This window comes from Xenopus tropicalis, chromosome 1 (genome assembly GCF_000004195.4).
Source record: "Xenopus tropicalis strain Nigerian chromosome 1, UCB_Xtro_10.0, whole genome shotgun sequence".
NCBI lineage: Eukaryota > Metazoa > Chordata > Amphibia > Anura > Pipidae > Xenopus > Xenopus tropicalis.
In genome coordinates this window covers 113,795,819-113,813,724 of record NC_030677.2, presented here as the reverse complement: position 1 = coordinate 113,813,724, position 17,906 = coordinate 113,795,819, and the positions used below count along the sequence as shown (strand labels likewise).

Sequence of the window (17,906 nt, the reverse complement as noted above, 5' to 3'; positions counted from 1 at the left end):
CGCAAACAGGGAGATTTGTCACGGGCGACTAATCTCCCCGTGTGCCAGAGCCCTAAAGCATGTTGACAGGGCTCTGCATCAGTATGTTAAACAATATTAGAGATAGATAATAGACCTTCAAATAGTTGAACTATTACCCATAAATTATCTACAGAGATGTTCCGAACGAGTCACAAAGAACAAAGGATGTTCTATTCACTGGGGACACCAATATGAGTTACTAGTTATGTGCGGGTTTGGGCTAGCAAAACACTATTTTAGTGGGTCACAGGCAGTAGCAAGCCAAACTGTTCACTATTCCTCCGCATGCACTCAACTGGCTTAAACCTGTCTCGCCCCATACTGTATTGTTAAAAGGAGAGATATGTGTAATGCCAATGCACCGGGTCAGGCTGATGAACCAGCATCAATATTAAGTACCACTCAGTGAAAGTAAGCATCAAGTTTCTTGCACAACTGATGCTTCGTTTAGGAAAAAAAAAAATGCACCCGTCTGGGGAATAAACAAACTCTTACATAGCTTTCCCAGGAATCCTATCATATTGAAACCGTCTGTGAATGGGGATTCCCTTGTTCTTTGCTCAACACAAGTACAATGAATAGGGCTTGAGCAGGGAAATTGCAGCCCCTAGTGCTGCCCTGAGGTGGCCTATGGGACGTCGTCCTCCCTCGCATCAGAAAGGGCTGCATCACTAGTGCAGAGAGTGCAATATCGTTCTCTGCAGAAGCAGAGCCAAAGTTCAGTTGTAAGTTACCAGAATTTTAGCTCTAAGTTACCAGAAGCTGCTTTTTGCTGCCCTGGTAACTTCAGGGGTGCTGCAGCCTTAGTATTTCAACTTGCCTAATGGAGCCTGCGCCCTTGAGCTAAACATACATTGTGCCTATTGTTTTAATGACAAAAATATTGTTTTATGTTATTTTTTGAGCTTAACAGGGCAAACAGAGAAGCTGAAGTTATTTCATATTTGGTCCTTGCAAGGTAGATAATTAGATTATCTACTAATAAACACAAGTTGGTTGTTTGAGCACACTGCCAGAGTCTTTAAGTCAGATGCATCAATCCCCACCAGACACTTGAAAGGGCATTAAGGGCCCCGAACAATTTTGTGTTTGATGGTCTGCAATACATTTTAAAATTAGCAATTATTCTGCATTAAGGGCACTCTTCTTATTGTTCACATTTTGAGAGTATTTACGCTTGAATAATCTCAATACGTAGAATAGAAGCATTAATATTTCTTTAATTATATATTTTAGGTTTAATGCAGGAAATCATATTAATGAAGTTTGCTCTTAATTATATTTCCGAATCACACCTAAAAAGGGCAAAATATATTGCTTGCTTATTCTGTGTAATAAGTTTTGTTAACACGATTTAAAACTACTTGCTAAATGCATCTTGACTTCCTAATATATTTCAGTTCCATTCTATCTTTATGCAACTTTTTTTTCTTACCATTGTTGGCTGCCTCTTTCTGTGGGTCTTTGCTTTCCTTTTTATACTCTGCCAGTTTCCTTCTGTAATAGAGGAACTCTCGGCTGTTTGTGTCATGCAGGAATCTGTAAAATTGAAGTAGAAAAGCTTTATTGCTTTAAAAAAAAGTCTATTATCAATAAATAGAACTGTTAAATTATAAAGTATTTCTATGTTTATTTTAGCTTTCCAAAGAGTCAGTGGGGGGGGCAGTTAAAAGATTCCCCCCATTCGAAGAAGACATACAAGTGCTATGCATCAATGGAAACTCCAGCTAAACAACCCTTCTGTCAGAAACCTAAAGTGGATCTAAAAACACAATATAAAGTCTAGAGCAGAATGGGTCAACATAAGAAAATTTAAGACATGTAAAACTGCACCGGCACACCCTGGCCAGTTATAAGTCATATGGCCGGGATCTGCACCCTTCCAAAACACTTAGCAGATTTATCAAAATGTGCGATCAGGGTTTACCATGAAAAAACTTACCCATTTTTTTCATCCCTGTTGGATTTTTAAAAGTGTATTTATGAATGGGTAGAAGTTAGAGTTCACCACTTGATAAATACACTTTTAAAAATTCCACAGGAACGCATAGAAAGTGGGTGATAAATCTGCTCCTTAGAGTAAACAACACCATAGAGCAAGTGCAAGTTGAACACCATCCTTGCATGTTTATTATATCATAATAAAATGTTTTTTGGCATGTCCCTCCTCAATGCAAAATCATAATGAAGTTTTCTGGGTGAAAATGAAGTGGCCTGTGTATAAGCCTATGTATAAGCAAGAAAGCCCTTTAAACATAACAGAAATTTTCCTGGTGAGTAAATTCAATAAAGATAAACAATACCATTTTCTTGGGGGAACCAATTTCAACCTGTTTTGGCTTTGGAATTTGAAAATGTTTAGAATGGATTGCCTTATTTTAATGACTGCTGTCTAATGTAGGCAAAAAAGTAACTATTATAGAGTTGGATATCCACCCTAAACAGAATTTATAATTGAATTGAATATTGTCTACAATTTTCAATCCTGTATTTTTAATATTTAAGTACCACTATAAAATTAAAACAGTGCACTTCTAAATATCTGAAGGCAAAATATGTTGCTATATACATGCATGGTGGTACAAATCTTCATTCAAAGTTTGTCAGGTTTTAGAAAAACAAATGTGAAGTTCATAAAATAATTTTAAAGACTGAAGAACTAGAAAACACAGATAGAACACTGTCTTCATATCAGTTTGGAAAAAGAATGCAGTAACTGCTAACTTACCCAAATGCTGGGTTGTCTTTATAATCCTCCTTTGCCATTTTTTCCAGCTCTCGTCCCCCTTCTGCTACAAAGCGGGCTAACTTCTCCACAACCTTTCGGATTTCTGAGTCCTCTGGGGGTGAAACTTTAAGGAGGCTGTCAGTACTGGGATTCAATTCACACAGCAAACAGTCAACAGGCATTTAACTGCTAGGGTTGATGCACAGGAAAGGAAGGAAGCTCAAGTGAGACAACAATAAAAGATGCAAGCTCTTTGGGTAACTCTCCCAGCATCGCTTTGAGCAAAAACTCTTACACACATACATACAAGACCTCTAAATATCATGTTTTGTCCAGTGTTTTGATTATTTTATCAAACACCATATTTCAGCTATATTTTGTGGTTAGCTGACAAGAAAAAGAACATTCACAGACATAAATCTGCCCAAACACATATAGATACATTTTCAGAGCATGTATGCTGGCCAGACAGTGCTAATCAATATGTGACACAGACTTTTGGAAGTTTCATAACAATTTGTGACTTATGGCCATTTTTTTTTTTATAAATTTGACCACTTGTAAAAGGCCAAATCATCTGGATAGCTGTGCTGCTTAGAATTACAGTATATGGCAAATTTATTGTGCTCTAATTATTTCTGGCATCAAATGGCAAACAATTGCAACTGCTGGTGCTATTTTCAGGTGGTTGGCTTTAACACTAGAGGGGCAATGCGATTTCAACAATTTTGTCAGACATGGGGGCATGATAAACCAAACAGAGCCTACAACTTCTGCAGCCCTGTGCACCAACAGAAAGGTTTGTGCTGCTAGACCAAAGATATGGAATGGAGACTCTGCTTATTGGTGCTACACAAAGAATGGAAAAACAAAGCATAATAAAACAAGAACAAAAGGGAAGGGAGGGAAAGACAAGAGCGGGCCAGAATAAAAATAAGTTAAAGGAACTAGGGCAGAAGTAAAAAAATTAAAAATGGCAAGTTCAAAAGTAAAAGGAACAACTAAAGAGAGAATGAAAAACTGAAGAAAATATTGGGGGTCTGAACAGCAAAGCTGGTTAAGTAATAAGAAAGGACAAGGTGAAGAAATCGGAATAAAATGCTGGCAGAGTAGTAGGGTGAGTAGGAAGAGAATGATGAGCTGCAAAAAGGGTGCAAAAGAGGAGAGAAAACAAAGAGGAGAAAAATAATAACAGAAAAGGATAGACAGTAAAAGGAAGGGCAGAAAAGGGGAATATGTGAACAAGATGAGGTAATAAACAAAGGAAGAGGAGAACAAAAAGATAGGAAAAATGAACAAAAGTAAAGCAAATGTTAAATAAACTGAAAATAATAGACAGCATCAAAAAGGTGAAGTGACATTTAGCAAACATTAACTTGCTATATACACACACATGTACCGTATGTTGTATGTGGTTGCAAGTTTGCCTTTCAAGCCTTTTACCTTACAGGAGAACTAAAGCTTGAAATGTTGTACAGTACCAGCCCTAGGCAACAGCAGATTTACTGAGCTTAGAAACCAATGCACAATATACTGTATATATACACAACATAATGTCACATAAGGCTAATTAGTAAATAATTCAGTATTCAATCATAATAAGTAAATGGCAGCTCTGAAACCAGTGCAATTAGCATCAGAATTTAATAACTAGACCTGTAGCATCAGTTTATATGACAGGCCAGCCTTATTTTCAGCTTGATAATTTGCAATAACCCTAAACTTAGCTTCTCAACAGCTGCTCAGAGCACACTGAGCATGTGCACTGTCCCGGACAGTTCTAACAGAATCCAAGGTGAGGAGCTCCTATGACAACTGTAAAGACCTACCGTATATACTCGAGTATAAGTCGAGTTTTTCAGCACAAAAAATGTGCTGAAAAATTCACCCTTGGCTTATACTCAAGTATACCCCCTGCTAGTGATTCCCACTGACCCCGCCAACACGACAGGCTGCCCGCAACCATCTCTAAAGCCCCACACGCATGCGTAGCATGGACAGTGAAAAACTCCTTCAGTCTTACATACCGGCGCTCGCAATTTAAAGTTTCTTCAGTCCCGCTCTCTAATGCTCTCTGCTTCCCACAACAGCTAGGTGCTGTGATAGGAAGCGCTGAGCATTATCCTTCTACCTGTGCGCTCTTCTGTGCACCGCCTGGGGCGGAATTGACATCACACGCCCCTTCAGTTAATTATGGCCTCATCTTCCAGGTACTTGTCATATAGATATATATCTTTATACAGTATATAACATAACGGTTCTTATCATAGTAGATGCCTATGGATCCTAATTATAGTTAATCATACTTGATTGAAGTTAAACACATATCATGTGTATTTAACTTTAATCAATCAATAATTACCTATTATTAGTACCTAAGTACAGTTTTTCCCATTATTAGCAATGTTGATCAGGTATATCCATATCATGTGATCAGCATTGCTAGTACAGATGAATACTGTTAATTATTAATTACAGTAATTTAAAGTTGAACACATTGTTGATACCAATGAAATTGATTATTGAAACTTATTAGTAGCTGCTGCATTTCCCACCCTAGGCTTATACTCGTGTCAATAAGTTTTTCCAGTTTTCTTAGGTAAAATTAGGTACCTCGGCTTATATTCGGATCGGCTTATACTCGAGTATATATACAGTATATCATTACTGCCCCTTTGTCACTTTTGTTACCAATATGTTTTAAAAATCTATTTAACACTGCGTATACACTACATAGTTAAAAATATATAGGCCCATTTTGGCCACACAAATTCATCGATCTAAATGACATATCCTCAGATTGGAACACTCACTACCGAATTACAAACTTTCCCTGGCAGCATCAAGACTAGAAGTCATCAAAGAATGTTTTTTGCTGGATTGGAAGCTGCATACAAGCATAATATCACCAAGCAAAATGCCGGTGCTCGATGTGATGTAAATATCATCGCTACTGGAATATGAAGTAGCAGAAATGCACTATTGGGGGTGATGAATTGCACTTTTTGACAGAAACACACTACCTGCCTGAATGTGCAAAGTCAACTGTAAAGTTTGGTGGTAAAAGGGAATGCTTAACTCTACAGTATACAATGACATTCTCTACAATTCTGCACTTCCTACTTTGCTTACGGTGCGTTCGTTCGCACCATTATGTGCGATGTGTGTTAAATTTCCGCCTTACGGTGTGCAGCACATTGTGCTCCGGGGGAACAGCGGCGGCCCAGTGCCAAGCAGTTCACGGCCCAGCGGTTGGGGACCCCTGCTTTAAGCCAAATAGTCTTATTACATATAAAAAGCATATCAGTCAAAAACAAAAACTGTACTTATAAAGCACATTTTGGGAAAAGGTATTGCCATACCATACATGTACTTTGCTAATGTACTGAATTGTTCAATATCCATGGTAGGATCCAAGGATAGGCGAGGAGCATTCCATGAGAAAAACTCTCACACACACACACACACTATATATATATATATATATATATATATATATATATATATATATATATATATATATATATATATATATATATATACATTGTAATCTTCCAGTAGATCACAGACATGTTTTCCAGTCCCATTATGTAACACTTCCAATTACTTCTCACATTGTTTAATAAAAGTGCCTCCACAAATGGGTGTTTTCATTTAAATACAGTGTGTTTTTCCTTGGTGTAAATTTTAGGAAGTTCCCCTTTTCATGTCTTGTACAGTAATATCCCAAAAGCAAACCCCACATTGTTAAAAGGTTTGGACACCCCCTGATGTTGCTCATACACCATTCCACCAGAGAATTATATTTCTCACATCAGATTGTACTCAGTCACAACTGAACACTGGTTAAAGCCAGTCAATTTTAGTGTGTAACAAGGGATTACAATGAACACTCAAAGAATCCTAATGATATTAGTGAACTGAGCACTATAGATTAAGGGGTATAAACACAGATGCCATAAAGAGTATATATTCTACACATTACCACTGAAGGCAAGAAGAATTAAATCTAATATTCCTCAAAAAAATCTAGTTTCCTTAAGTTAAAGTGGCAGAAATTCTTTGAATATCCCACTCCTCAATAAGAGGGGGCTATTTAGTTATGCTATATGTCTCAATTAAAATACTGAGGTGCAGCAATAAAGTGTTAAAGATGGATATAAACAAATTTAAAACAAAACAAAAACAAACAAAAAAACAAAAACCTTGCCTTAATTGTGCATTTGTATGCAAGTACAAATATAATTTTAACATAACCTCACTGACTTACTACTATTGAGCTGTTTCCTCTGCTTACCTTTAATTTCCAACCACTGCTCATAATCCTCTTCATCATCATCATCTTCTTCAGGAGACTTAAAGACACTAAGCCTGTTCAATGTGGGAGTCTGTTTTGTATGGGAATAGTTCTTCATCTGGTTCAGCATGCTTTCTATATGCCCATGCCTCTTTCCTATCAAGATGGGCTTTTTCTGAGAGGTTCCTGAGCTTCCAGAAGAGCTTGATAAGTTTTCTGAAGGAAACAAAATGCATGATCTTCTTTAAAAAAAAATTATTCATGATATTAATGAGTTACCTATGCTATGATCAGACCTAGTTATAACATTAGCTCCACAGGACAGGAATTGCCTCCTAATAAATTATTGTTCAAGGGTAGTTCCATTTTAAATTATGATGTAGACTAGACTGTTATGTTAGAAAATTTTACAACTTCGATTTTTTTTCTGTTTTTTTAAATTTCTTAGCTTTTTGTTCAGAAGCCCAGTTTGAAATTTAAGCAACTATGGTTGCTTAAGTCCAACTTAGCCTAGTAACTAGACAGCGGTTTAAAGGAGAGACTGGAATATAAATAGGACAGAGCCCAAACAGAAAGATAACTAAAAAAAAAATTAAAAAAAAGGTAGCTTCAGAGAGCAATAGTTTTTTTTTTTTTTTTTTTTACTGCCAGTTCGTGTCCTCTGTTTGAAAGCTGGAAAGAGGCAGAAGACAAATGCAAAAAAAAAATGGAAAAGTTGCTAAGAATGTACCAACTGGCTGAATATAAATCTATATGTACCACAAATTTTACATTCCATTCAAAAGTGCCCAGTTCTGCTGCTTGCCTCTTTAAAGGTGTCACAGCAAACAAGTGTTTAATCATGTGAAGCTTATTTGATTTAATGGAAAGTGCACAGATTTAAGCCCAAGTATGGTTTATCTGTCATTAGAAGTATCCATAGTGGAACCAAGAACACGTAAGCATAAAATCTACGGCTCTAGCTTGTTGTTAATTCAGTGTCACTGCTGTAGATTGAATCATACACTGCACTTAGTCAGACAAATATGTATTAGGCAGGATTGAAAACCCCAATGAGCGAGGACCACAGGGCCAATGATTAAATTATCCCAGTTTTGGTTGGTAAATTAGGCTGAGGTCACCAAATGAGCCGAAGTCAGTGTATATGCCACCTTAAGTCAGCTTCATCCTGAAAGTAGCATATGGTACATAAAGTGGGTAATGTGTGCTTCCAAAAGTTATGGCTAACTTTCCACATCTGAGATTTCAGTTTAGATGAAAAAAGAATTACAAGGGGAGCATATTCTGGCCCAATATCAGAAGAGCCCAAAACTACCATGCCACACTGTATGTAGCAAAAATACCCATTATGGTCCTCTAAGCATAGTCACCCAGCGATGTCTTAAACTATTAACCATGGGTGCACATTGTTAATTTGCTGCAGTAATGTGCTAAAATGGGCCAGGCAAAATAATATTGGTAAGCACCATACAGAAACGATTTTTGCATATCTGAGAACACTTCACATTCAGAAATGTCTTTCAGTTTCTCTTTAAACCAGCAATAAGCATGCACTATAATGGGAGTATGATGGTAAACTGACCATTGCTTGACTTGTCTTTCTGCAACTTGAGAAATTGCTGCAAGAAGCTGCCATCATTTGCAAACTTGTTGGATGCAGATGAGGATGCACTCTGAGAGCTGCAAGAAAAATAAAAAGTTATTATTAAAATTAATAATTCAGATGTCTGGACACTATGGTGTCTTACTGCCAAATGATGACCAAATTAATCTAAGTTGTTACCTAAAGGCAAAGGAAGATGATTTCAACACTTGGTGTATCAGATATATCCAAGGTTTACTTGTCTCTGGGTTTCTTACGCCAAATTGCTTACAGTCAGAGTAGGCCACCACAATATACATAAGTCAAAATGATGCACATCAAAGCCCGAACACTCAATTACTGGAAAGTATGGACAAACATTTTGGATCCACTTTGAGTGGTAAAGAGCGAGAGCAGGGCATTCCCAGGCATTTTTTTTTTCTGAGGAGAGCACTATCACTGCTCTATATGCATCAGCCACAGCATTTTTCATCTGATACTATCAGAAGCGGTGACAGGCAGGCAGGGGCATTTTGACAAAGTGCATTTTATTTAATACTATAAGGAGTTGTATTAAGCATTTTATCTGCCACAGACATTAGGACTGTGGCACACAGTGTTTTGTCAAACACTGCTAGTACAGGTGGCTAATAAAATGCACGTTTGTGGGCCAATAACAATCTGTTATTGCTATGTTAAGCAGTTTCAATTTAGGTCAATAAAAAGTACAGTGGGTGGTTAAAAGCATTTTTTTTTGCCAGCTAACATATGCATAGCAAATGGCATTAGCCTCAGACTACCTGAATCCGTGGAAGGCAGAGAGTACCCACACCCTGAAAAACCTAAATACAGTCATAGGCAGCGGAAATTTTATCCCCAAACATATTATATGCAGTCAGTGGTAATGGGTTCCGACGCTGCAAACCCACCACTACCCTTCCAAACATAAGGCTACCTGAAGGCAGGGGAAGATTGCATTAAGAAATCATCTTCACACGGACCTGTTGTGCCACAGTACTGGGACTCCCAAATGTTCACTCTCCCACTCTCTGCTTGCTAGGACATATAGAAGGACTGTCACTTAATAAATATGAGGAACTATGCCTTCTCCAAATCCTGCACTTTGCCAAAAAGGCCATCCTAATGACCTGGAAAGCAACGGCACCCCCCACCCTGAGCTTTTGGAAAAAGTTGGTCAATGACACTCTCCCCAGCCAAAAGCTAACATAAATTCAGCATGATATGGGGTAAATGGCTGGCAGACGTCCACTGACTGTGAAGGCTAACACACCTCCCAAACAGGGCACAACAAAAGGAAACCCAATAGTTACACTACATGGAAATGGACACAATATTTAAGGACACAACAACAGACCATGGCACAAACCTGAATAATTACAGAAATGCATAAGGCACACATGGAAGCCCACCATACCCTCCCCACACACCCCCTCCCTCAGGGGCTCTGCTCGTAGCCCCAACCTCCTCTTCTTTCCTCTGTTTAAAAAAAAGAAAAAAAAGTTTTGTTTCTTTGGAAAATCTGCAATAAAGAAAATGCACTGTTAAAAATGCATTCATATGCCATCTAGTGAGAATAGCACTTTGAAAGAGCAATAAGAGGAAAAAATTAGCATTGAATAACGCCTGAGACAAGCAGTGGAGCATGCAACATGTAAAGAGATGGCTTCCACACGCCATTATTAAAACTTAAAAAATAAATAATAACTAGTTACTGAAAACATTTTATGGCCTTATATAAAAATGGTGCATAAACACACAGACAGTGATGATTACATTGATGACTACATTTATGTAATTGCAAACCTTCCCACAATATTTTTCTGTTGGCAAGTGATTCATTTTGGGGCTTGAAGTCCCTTAGTTATAAACAGAACAGCTTGATTGCAGAGAACATCAATAATGAGGACAACAGTGGTAAAAATAAAATTCAAAAAGTCATTTATTTTAGGGATCCACCTAATTCGGCTGAACCCTGAATCCTTTGTAAACGATTCCTCCGAATAGCGAACTGAATCCTGAGTCCTAATTAGCATATGCTAATTAAGTTACGGAAGGGTTAAAGGTCTCCCTGCACAGTGAAAACTTTTCAACAAAAAGTCATGTGATTTTTAGGATTCAGTTTGGCCAGGAGCATGGATTCTTAGCCTTGCCCTGTGATGCCAGCTGCCTTCCACCGATGATGTCACTGCCCTGCCCAGTGAAATCACGCCCCGCCTCCCTGCCCAGAGTTTCCGTGCAGGAGAGGTGGCAACCCTACCAGCAACATGTTAAAAAAAAAAAAAAAAGAAGGGACAGGGGCATGTTCCCCTCTGTGTTGTATTACCTCTTGTTTTAAAGAAAAACAAAAACAGTAATTGTACTTGATGTGATCTAAGCTGCATGAATCCCTATTGGTGGAAAAACAATCCTATTGGGTTTATTTAAAGCGATACTGATGCCTATTACACTTTTTTCTAAAAACCTGCCATTGCTAATCTGTTAATGTAAGGGGAGAGTCCTGCAGTCAACAGAGCGCTCAAGCCTGCCTGCATTAATTATCCATGCTCGAAGAGGGGGGGGGGAGGGAGAGGGACGAAGGCAGAACCTTCTGAGGGCCCACCAATACAGACTTTTATCCTTGTCCCTTTCGTACAGAGATTTCTCCAGATTCCTTGAATCTTTCAAAAATTACGTATCATAGATGATGAAATCCCCAAATATATTTAAATTGTTGTAATATTTGCTTGCAATGCTTTACACAACTTTCCATTCTTTTGTTGCCCCAACTTTTTTTGAAATGTGTTTGTTTTCAAATTTAAACTAACCATATATTTGTCATAAAACAATAAATAATTGATGTCCTTTCTGGATACTATTCGCAACTAAATATAGGATTTAAATGATTTTTTTTCAAAACAGGTTGATGTAGCAGCTATTTTAAATTTGACAAGTTAGAAAGTGGAATAGGCACAATGTGACATGAAGGGAATTACACAGAATGACGAACTGTGGCAAGACCCAGGGCCAAATAGCAGAGCTTGGCAATGGAATCTGCGGCCACCTTGTTTGTCCACGTCACTTGGGACAATCAGGAAACAAAATATAAAATAGAACTGAACTTTTGACACATGAAATGAAGCAATGCATGATATTTGGGTAAGCAGCTCCTATAACTCACACTGAATCTTGAGGTGCTACACTTGGCTGTGGCTGCGGCTGCTTGGTTTGATGCTGGGCTTTGGCTGCAATCTCCTTTTTCTTCTTCTCTATCAGTTCTTCTTGATAAAGAATATATGTGCTGGGCTTCACTGGTTTTGGTCGTGTGGAGGCAAACCATCTTGCACTTACCCCTGAATATTTTGTATGGAAACATAAAAAATATGTAACACAACAGAACTACTTGGTTTACATGGCAGCCCAGAATGTTATCCCATATCCCTCACAAGGGAAAACTCTTTTCTCATTCATTTAAACATAATGTAGAAACACAGATTTAACTCTTGTGAAGGAATAAGAGTATATTAAAAAAGGAGGAAGTAAAATCACTAGGGGTGCTAAAGAGTTCCCCAATAACTTACGGTATATATTAATTTAAACAAAAGGTAGGTACTCTTGTTACATAGCTCTGTTGTGCCAGCTTAAAATATCAAATCTGTTTGTAGGTTCTCTATTAAAAAATAAAACTGTCCTTGATACACATTCATTAACAAAATCTATAGTTTTTAAAATAAAATGTGTTCTGCTTCCTGCTCGCTGCTTCTCCGCCACCTGAAACAACCCTGCTCACTGCTTGTCTGCCACCTGAAACAACCCTGCTCACTGCTTTTCCGCCACCTGAAACAACCCTGCTCACTGCTTTTCCGCCACCTGAAACAACCCTGCTCACTGCTTTTCCGCCACCTGAAACAACCCTGCTCACTGCTTTTCCGCCACCTGAAACAACCCTGCTCACTGCTTTTCCGCCACCTGAAACAACCCTGCTCACTGCTTTTCCGCCACCTGAAACAACCCTGCTCACTGCTTTTCCGCCACCTGAAACAACCCTGCTCACTGCTTTTCCGCCACCTGAAACAACCCTGCTCACTGCTTTTCCGCCACCAGAAACAACCCTGCTCACTGCTTTTCCGCCACCAGAAACAACCCTGCTCACTGCTTTTCCGCCACCAGAAACAACCCTGCTCACTGCTTTTCCGCCACCAGAAACAACCCTGCTCACTGCTTTTCCGCCACCAGAAACAACCCTGCTCACTGCTTTTCCGCCACCAGAAACAACCCTGCTCACTGCTTTTCCGCCACCAGAAACAACCCTGCTCACTGCTTTTCCGCCACTAGGAACGACCCTGCTCACTGCTTTTTCCGCCACCAGAAACAACCCTGCTCACTGCTTTTCCGCCACCAGAAACAACCCTGCTCACTGCTTTTCCGCCACCAGAAACAACCCTGCTCACTGCTTTTCCGCCACCAGAAACAACCCTGCTCACTGCTTTTCCGCCACCAGAAACAACCCTGCTCACTGCTTTTCCGCCACCAGAAACAACCCTGCTCACTGCTTTTCCACCACTAGGAACGACCCTGCTCACTGCTTTTCCGCCACTAGGAACGACCCTGCTCACTGCTTTTTCCACCACCAGAAACAACCCTGCTCACTGCTTTTCCGCCACCAGAAACAACCCTGCTCACTGCTTTTCCACCACCAGAAACAACCCTGCTCACTGCTTTTCTGCCACCAGAAACAACCCTGCTCACTGCTTTTCCGCCACTAGGAACGACCCTGCTCACTGCTTTTCTGCCACCAGAAACAACCCTGCTCACTGCTTTTCTGCCACCAGAACAGGATAGGAGATCCCGTCCTTAATGAAAACAGGTATGGATTTTTTTTATGAAAGCTTTATGTTTTTTAAACAGAGAACCTGCAAACTAACTTTTAATTTCTGAATTTACAACCCCTTAAAATAGTCCTGTTGTGTTGGCTTAATATTTCAACGTTTTTAGCAAGTTGTCTACATTTCAAATACAAAAGAAAGAAAAACATAGAATGATGTTTGGTGCATACATATTGTCAATGATTAGAAAGTAAATTTTAGATTTGTAAATTAAACTACAGTCTCTTCACTTCTGGTTCTGATTCCTGAAACAATGCATTAGAAGCCATCTGATTAACAATACAGGAGAACGGACTTCAGCTACTTTGTTTCAAGAGTCAGTGCAAGATCTAGTTGCCTGTGGCCTAGTTATTGGGTACTCCTGTTCCTAGCCTTACGTACATGATCAGGCGGTGTTGTACTTGTCAGGGCGCTAGTCATATTAAAAGAAAAATACACCCCCAGAATGAATACTTAGCCAACAGATATCATATTAAAGCAGCCTATTAAAGTATTTTACCAAACTGGAATAATATATATATATATATATATATATATAGCCCTTTTACATCCTTTTTTTCCCTTGAGCAACCATTATGTGATGGGCTGTGTGCTCCCTCAGAGATCATATGACTAGAAAAAACACATCTCTAACAGTAACAGGGAAAAGTGAGAGTAAAAGACAGAACTCTGTCCATTAATTGGCTGATGTGGCCTAACATGTATGTGTGACCTAACATGTATGTGTGACCTAACATGTATGTGTGACCTAACATGTATGTGTGACCTAACATGTATGTGTGACCTAACATGTATGTGTGACCTAACATGTATGTGTGACCTAACATGTATGTGTGACCTAACATGTATGTGTGACCTAACATGTATGTGTGACCTAACATGTATGTGTGCCCTTGCTTTGTTTGTGTGCATGATCCCAAGGTGCAGGCCTTAATTTTTAAAATGGCTATTTTCTATTTTGAATTACTCTATGGCACATACAACTAAAAAACTATATTTTTATGAAAACAGTTTGTTTACATGAAGTAGTGGTTTAGATATGAGCTGTTTTATGCAATAAATTGTTTGGGGGATAACGTTTTCCTTTACATTTCTCACCATTACTGCATATGAATCCTTCCAAAATCTAAAGACACACAGGGATATTAAATGGCGCCTGATAAAATATGATGCTAGAACATGTGCATTATAGGGACCTTAGACTGGAAAGTGCACTAGGGCTGGGACTGTGATTACACAGTGTGTTAATATGTCTGCGTTACAGTTTCACCCAGGAGCATGGTAATACTTTGGTTTGCCCAACACAGCTAAAAAACGAAACAAAACAATATGGAAACAAACAAAAGCCATTGGTAACCCCGATTAAAAGAGACATAGCACACAATGCTTGTACTGGGAGATATAAAAGCAGCACACATAGAAAATACTGACTGGGCCAATGCTTGTGACTTTGCCAACCTCATATAAACATATCCCGACATAAAACCAAATATAAGCCATTGCGAGGTTCACCGGGCCTCTTATCCCCACCCCCTTTTCAAAATCACTATCACACACCGCAATAGTCCTACTTTAAAAAATAAATAAATAAATAAACCCTCGTCTCGACACTCGTTTTTACAGCCTATATTACCTGGAGCCTTCGCTCTCTCCATCTTGCTAAACCCTATATCAAACGATCCCACCCACCGCCTTACAAGAGGGATGCTGGTCCAACGTGGAGCAGGTTGGGAAATGTAGTCCGGACAAGGCTAACACATTGCCACTTTTGTATGAAGCATTACAGATGGCTTCTTCTACTTTTACTTTACGGTTAAATAGCATTCTCTATGTATCTGAGTTTCCTGGGTTAAAGATCTCCAAAGACGAAATGCTTTCATTTTCCTAAAATAGGGAACAATAAAGATTTACCTCACAAATGACCTGGTCCTTGTATGTTCGTTTCTGAATAAATTCATCCTAATTCCTGAGCTTTCCATCAACCTTGGCCTTACAGTAAACGCAAAAAATCGCACAAACTAAGGTTTTTAGTGAGCCTATAATAATTATTCATTTTTAAAATATTTTCTTTAATTATTAAAAGCCTGTGGAGATTAAGTGCAAACAGATGCTGCACATTGTTGGTAGTAAAACTTAAATGCCTTCTAATATTTGTGCAGTGTTTCTTAAGTCAGTTTCAAAGATGAGTATATAGGTACATCTATGTTTATTTCAGTCATGCTGTAGGACTACAGAATTAAAGTTGATGGTCAAAAACTTTTTCATACATCATTTTAATGGGTTTAAAGTTATTTCTAAATATAATTGTGATTAAAAACAGTGTTTGTTTATCACTTCTGACTCTTGAAACAATGTAGTGGAATCAGTTCTCCAAATCTGTTAAGCAACTGACTTCTGCTACATTGTTTCAGGTGTCAGAACAATTTGTGTTGAGAGCATAAATAAATACAACCAAAAAAAAGCAGAGCAGATGTCTAACATAATAACCAGAATACTACTTCCTGCTTTCAGCTCTTTAACCTCTTAGTTATTCAGTGACTTTAGGGAGGCCACATGGGACATAATTGTTCATTTAGTTTGTGAGCAGAAAGGTCAGATTTAATAAACCATCTGAACAGTTATGTCCCATATGGACCCCTTCAAGTCACTGATTGGGTTACAGACTGGTAACAGCTTAGAGAGCTGTAAAGGAGGAAGTAGTGTTTTGGCTATTATGTTAGTCATCTGCCCACTCCAGCCTTTATAGATTACATTTTTGGCAAACTAACTATATTGAAAACATTTTTTTATTTTGCACAGTCTATTTTATTTTTTACCCAGTTTCATTTTACAGTGAACTATTTCTTTAAGACTGTGAGCTCTAATGAGCAGGGCCTTTGCCTCTTGTATCACACAGTATTTGAATGCAATCTGTCTGTCTGTCTGTGCTACATATAATAAAAAATAAAAATGGACAGTAAAATTCAATCAGATGGTAAGATTTTATATTACCTATGTAGTTATGTTATTTTATTATGGCAACCCCACAACCCCAAAAAAAGTCTCTTCATACATTAGCGATACTTAGAATTCTCTGGCCTGTAAAGCTTAGTCTAAAATTTGTGTATGATCATAAATAATCTAAATACTAATATCCTTATAATTTATAGTAATAAATACATTATCAAGTACAATACATAACTGATATTTCAGAGTTCCCTAGCCTGTATGACTCAGTCTTAAGCTTTTAAATGCTCACATATATCATCCATGAATTCAAGTATCTTTTTCATTTACAATAGAGAATAAAGAATGTCATGTAATGCCTAAGTCATACTTAGCGTTCTCTGTTCTGGAACTTTAGTAAGGTCACAAATCTGCTCCCTGACTTTTGATTTACACTAGGGTATACATTATCCCTCATAATACATTAGTAATACTCAAGAGTTCCCTAACCTTTGTAACAGTCTGTATGGTGTTACAACAACAACAGCAGCAATGTTACAGCAGCAGTGACAGCTCCCACAAAGTATAAGGGCTCTGGCACACGGGGAGATTAGTCGCCCGCGACAAATCTCCCTGTTCGCGGGTGACTAATCTCCCCGAGTTGCCATCCGTTACCATCCCACCGGCGAAAATGTAAGTCGCCGGTGGGATGGCACACGCAGCGGCGCGATTTCTGCAAATCGCCGAAAATGCCTCGCGAGGCAACTTCGGCGATTTGCCAAAATCGCCTGCGCAGCGTGTGCCATCCCACCGGCGACTTACATTTACGCCGGTGGGATGGCAACTCGGGGAGATTAGTCGCCCGCGAACAGGGAGATTTGTCGCGGGCAACTAATCTCCCCGTGTGCCAGAGCCCTTAGGCATCAGTAAATACTTATGTTCTGTTCTTCATTAAACTGAACTTCGTGACACTGTGTGCATGTGTGGCAAATTGGGAATAGGCAGTGTCAGACTGGCCCACCAGGATACCAGGAAAACTCCCAATGGGCCCAGGTTTCAGTGGGCCTTCTTGCTTCTAGCTATTTGGCCAATTGCATGGTTATTCCCTATTTCTGTGTGGGGAAAAAAAGAGATGGAAGGATAGAGAAAAGAGACTTGGACAATAAAGGGGTTGAGGGAGAAGGGGAGGAATAATAATTTAGAAAGTGGGCCTATAGTCCAAGGTTTCCTGGTGGGCCCCTGGCATCTTAGTCCGACACTGGAAATAGGCAAAAAGTAAACAATAAAAATTTTACAACTGTCCTCGGATTTTACATTAAAAATCTGGCAACCTTATAGTAGCCTCCAAATATTTTCTATCCTCTAGAAAATGTATAAAAAAGAAGAAAATAAGACCCTGACTTGCACATCCCTCCCCACCTACCCAATCCCCCTTCCCACCCCCCTTTTTCCCCCCTTAAGGAACAACAT

At 38.9% G+C, this 17,906-nt stretch overlaps 1 protein-coding gene across 1 annotated transcript in view; it reads right to left on the bottom strand.

The window, feature by feature from the left end:
* sugp1 (SURP and G-patch domain containing 1) overlaps positions 1–15,166 on the bottom strand; it is a 29,356-nt gene extending 14,190 nt beyond the window's left edge. Inside the window, 6 exon segments of the mRNA NM_001015943.2 lie at positions 1,457–1,560; positions 2,750–2,873; positions 7,047–7,262; positions 8,629–8,726; positions 11,807–11,978; positions 15,145–15,166. Of these exon segments, the coding sequence (NP_001015943.1) occupies positions 1,457–1,560; positions 2,750–2,873; positions 7,047–7,262; positions 8,629–8,726; positions 11,807–11,978; positions 15,145–15,166 (736 nt within the window).
* Positions 15,167–17,906: the final 2,740 nt, after the last annotated feature.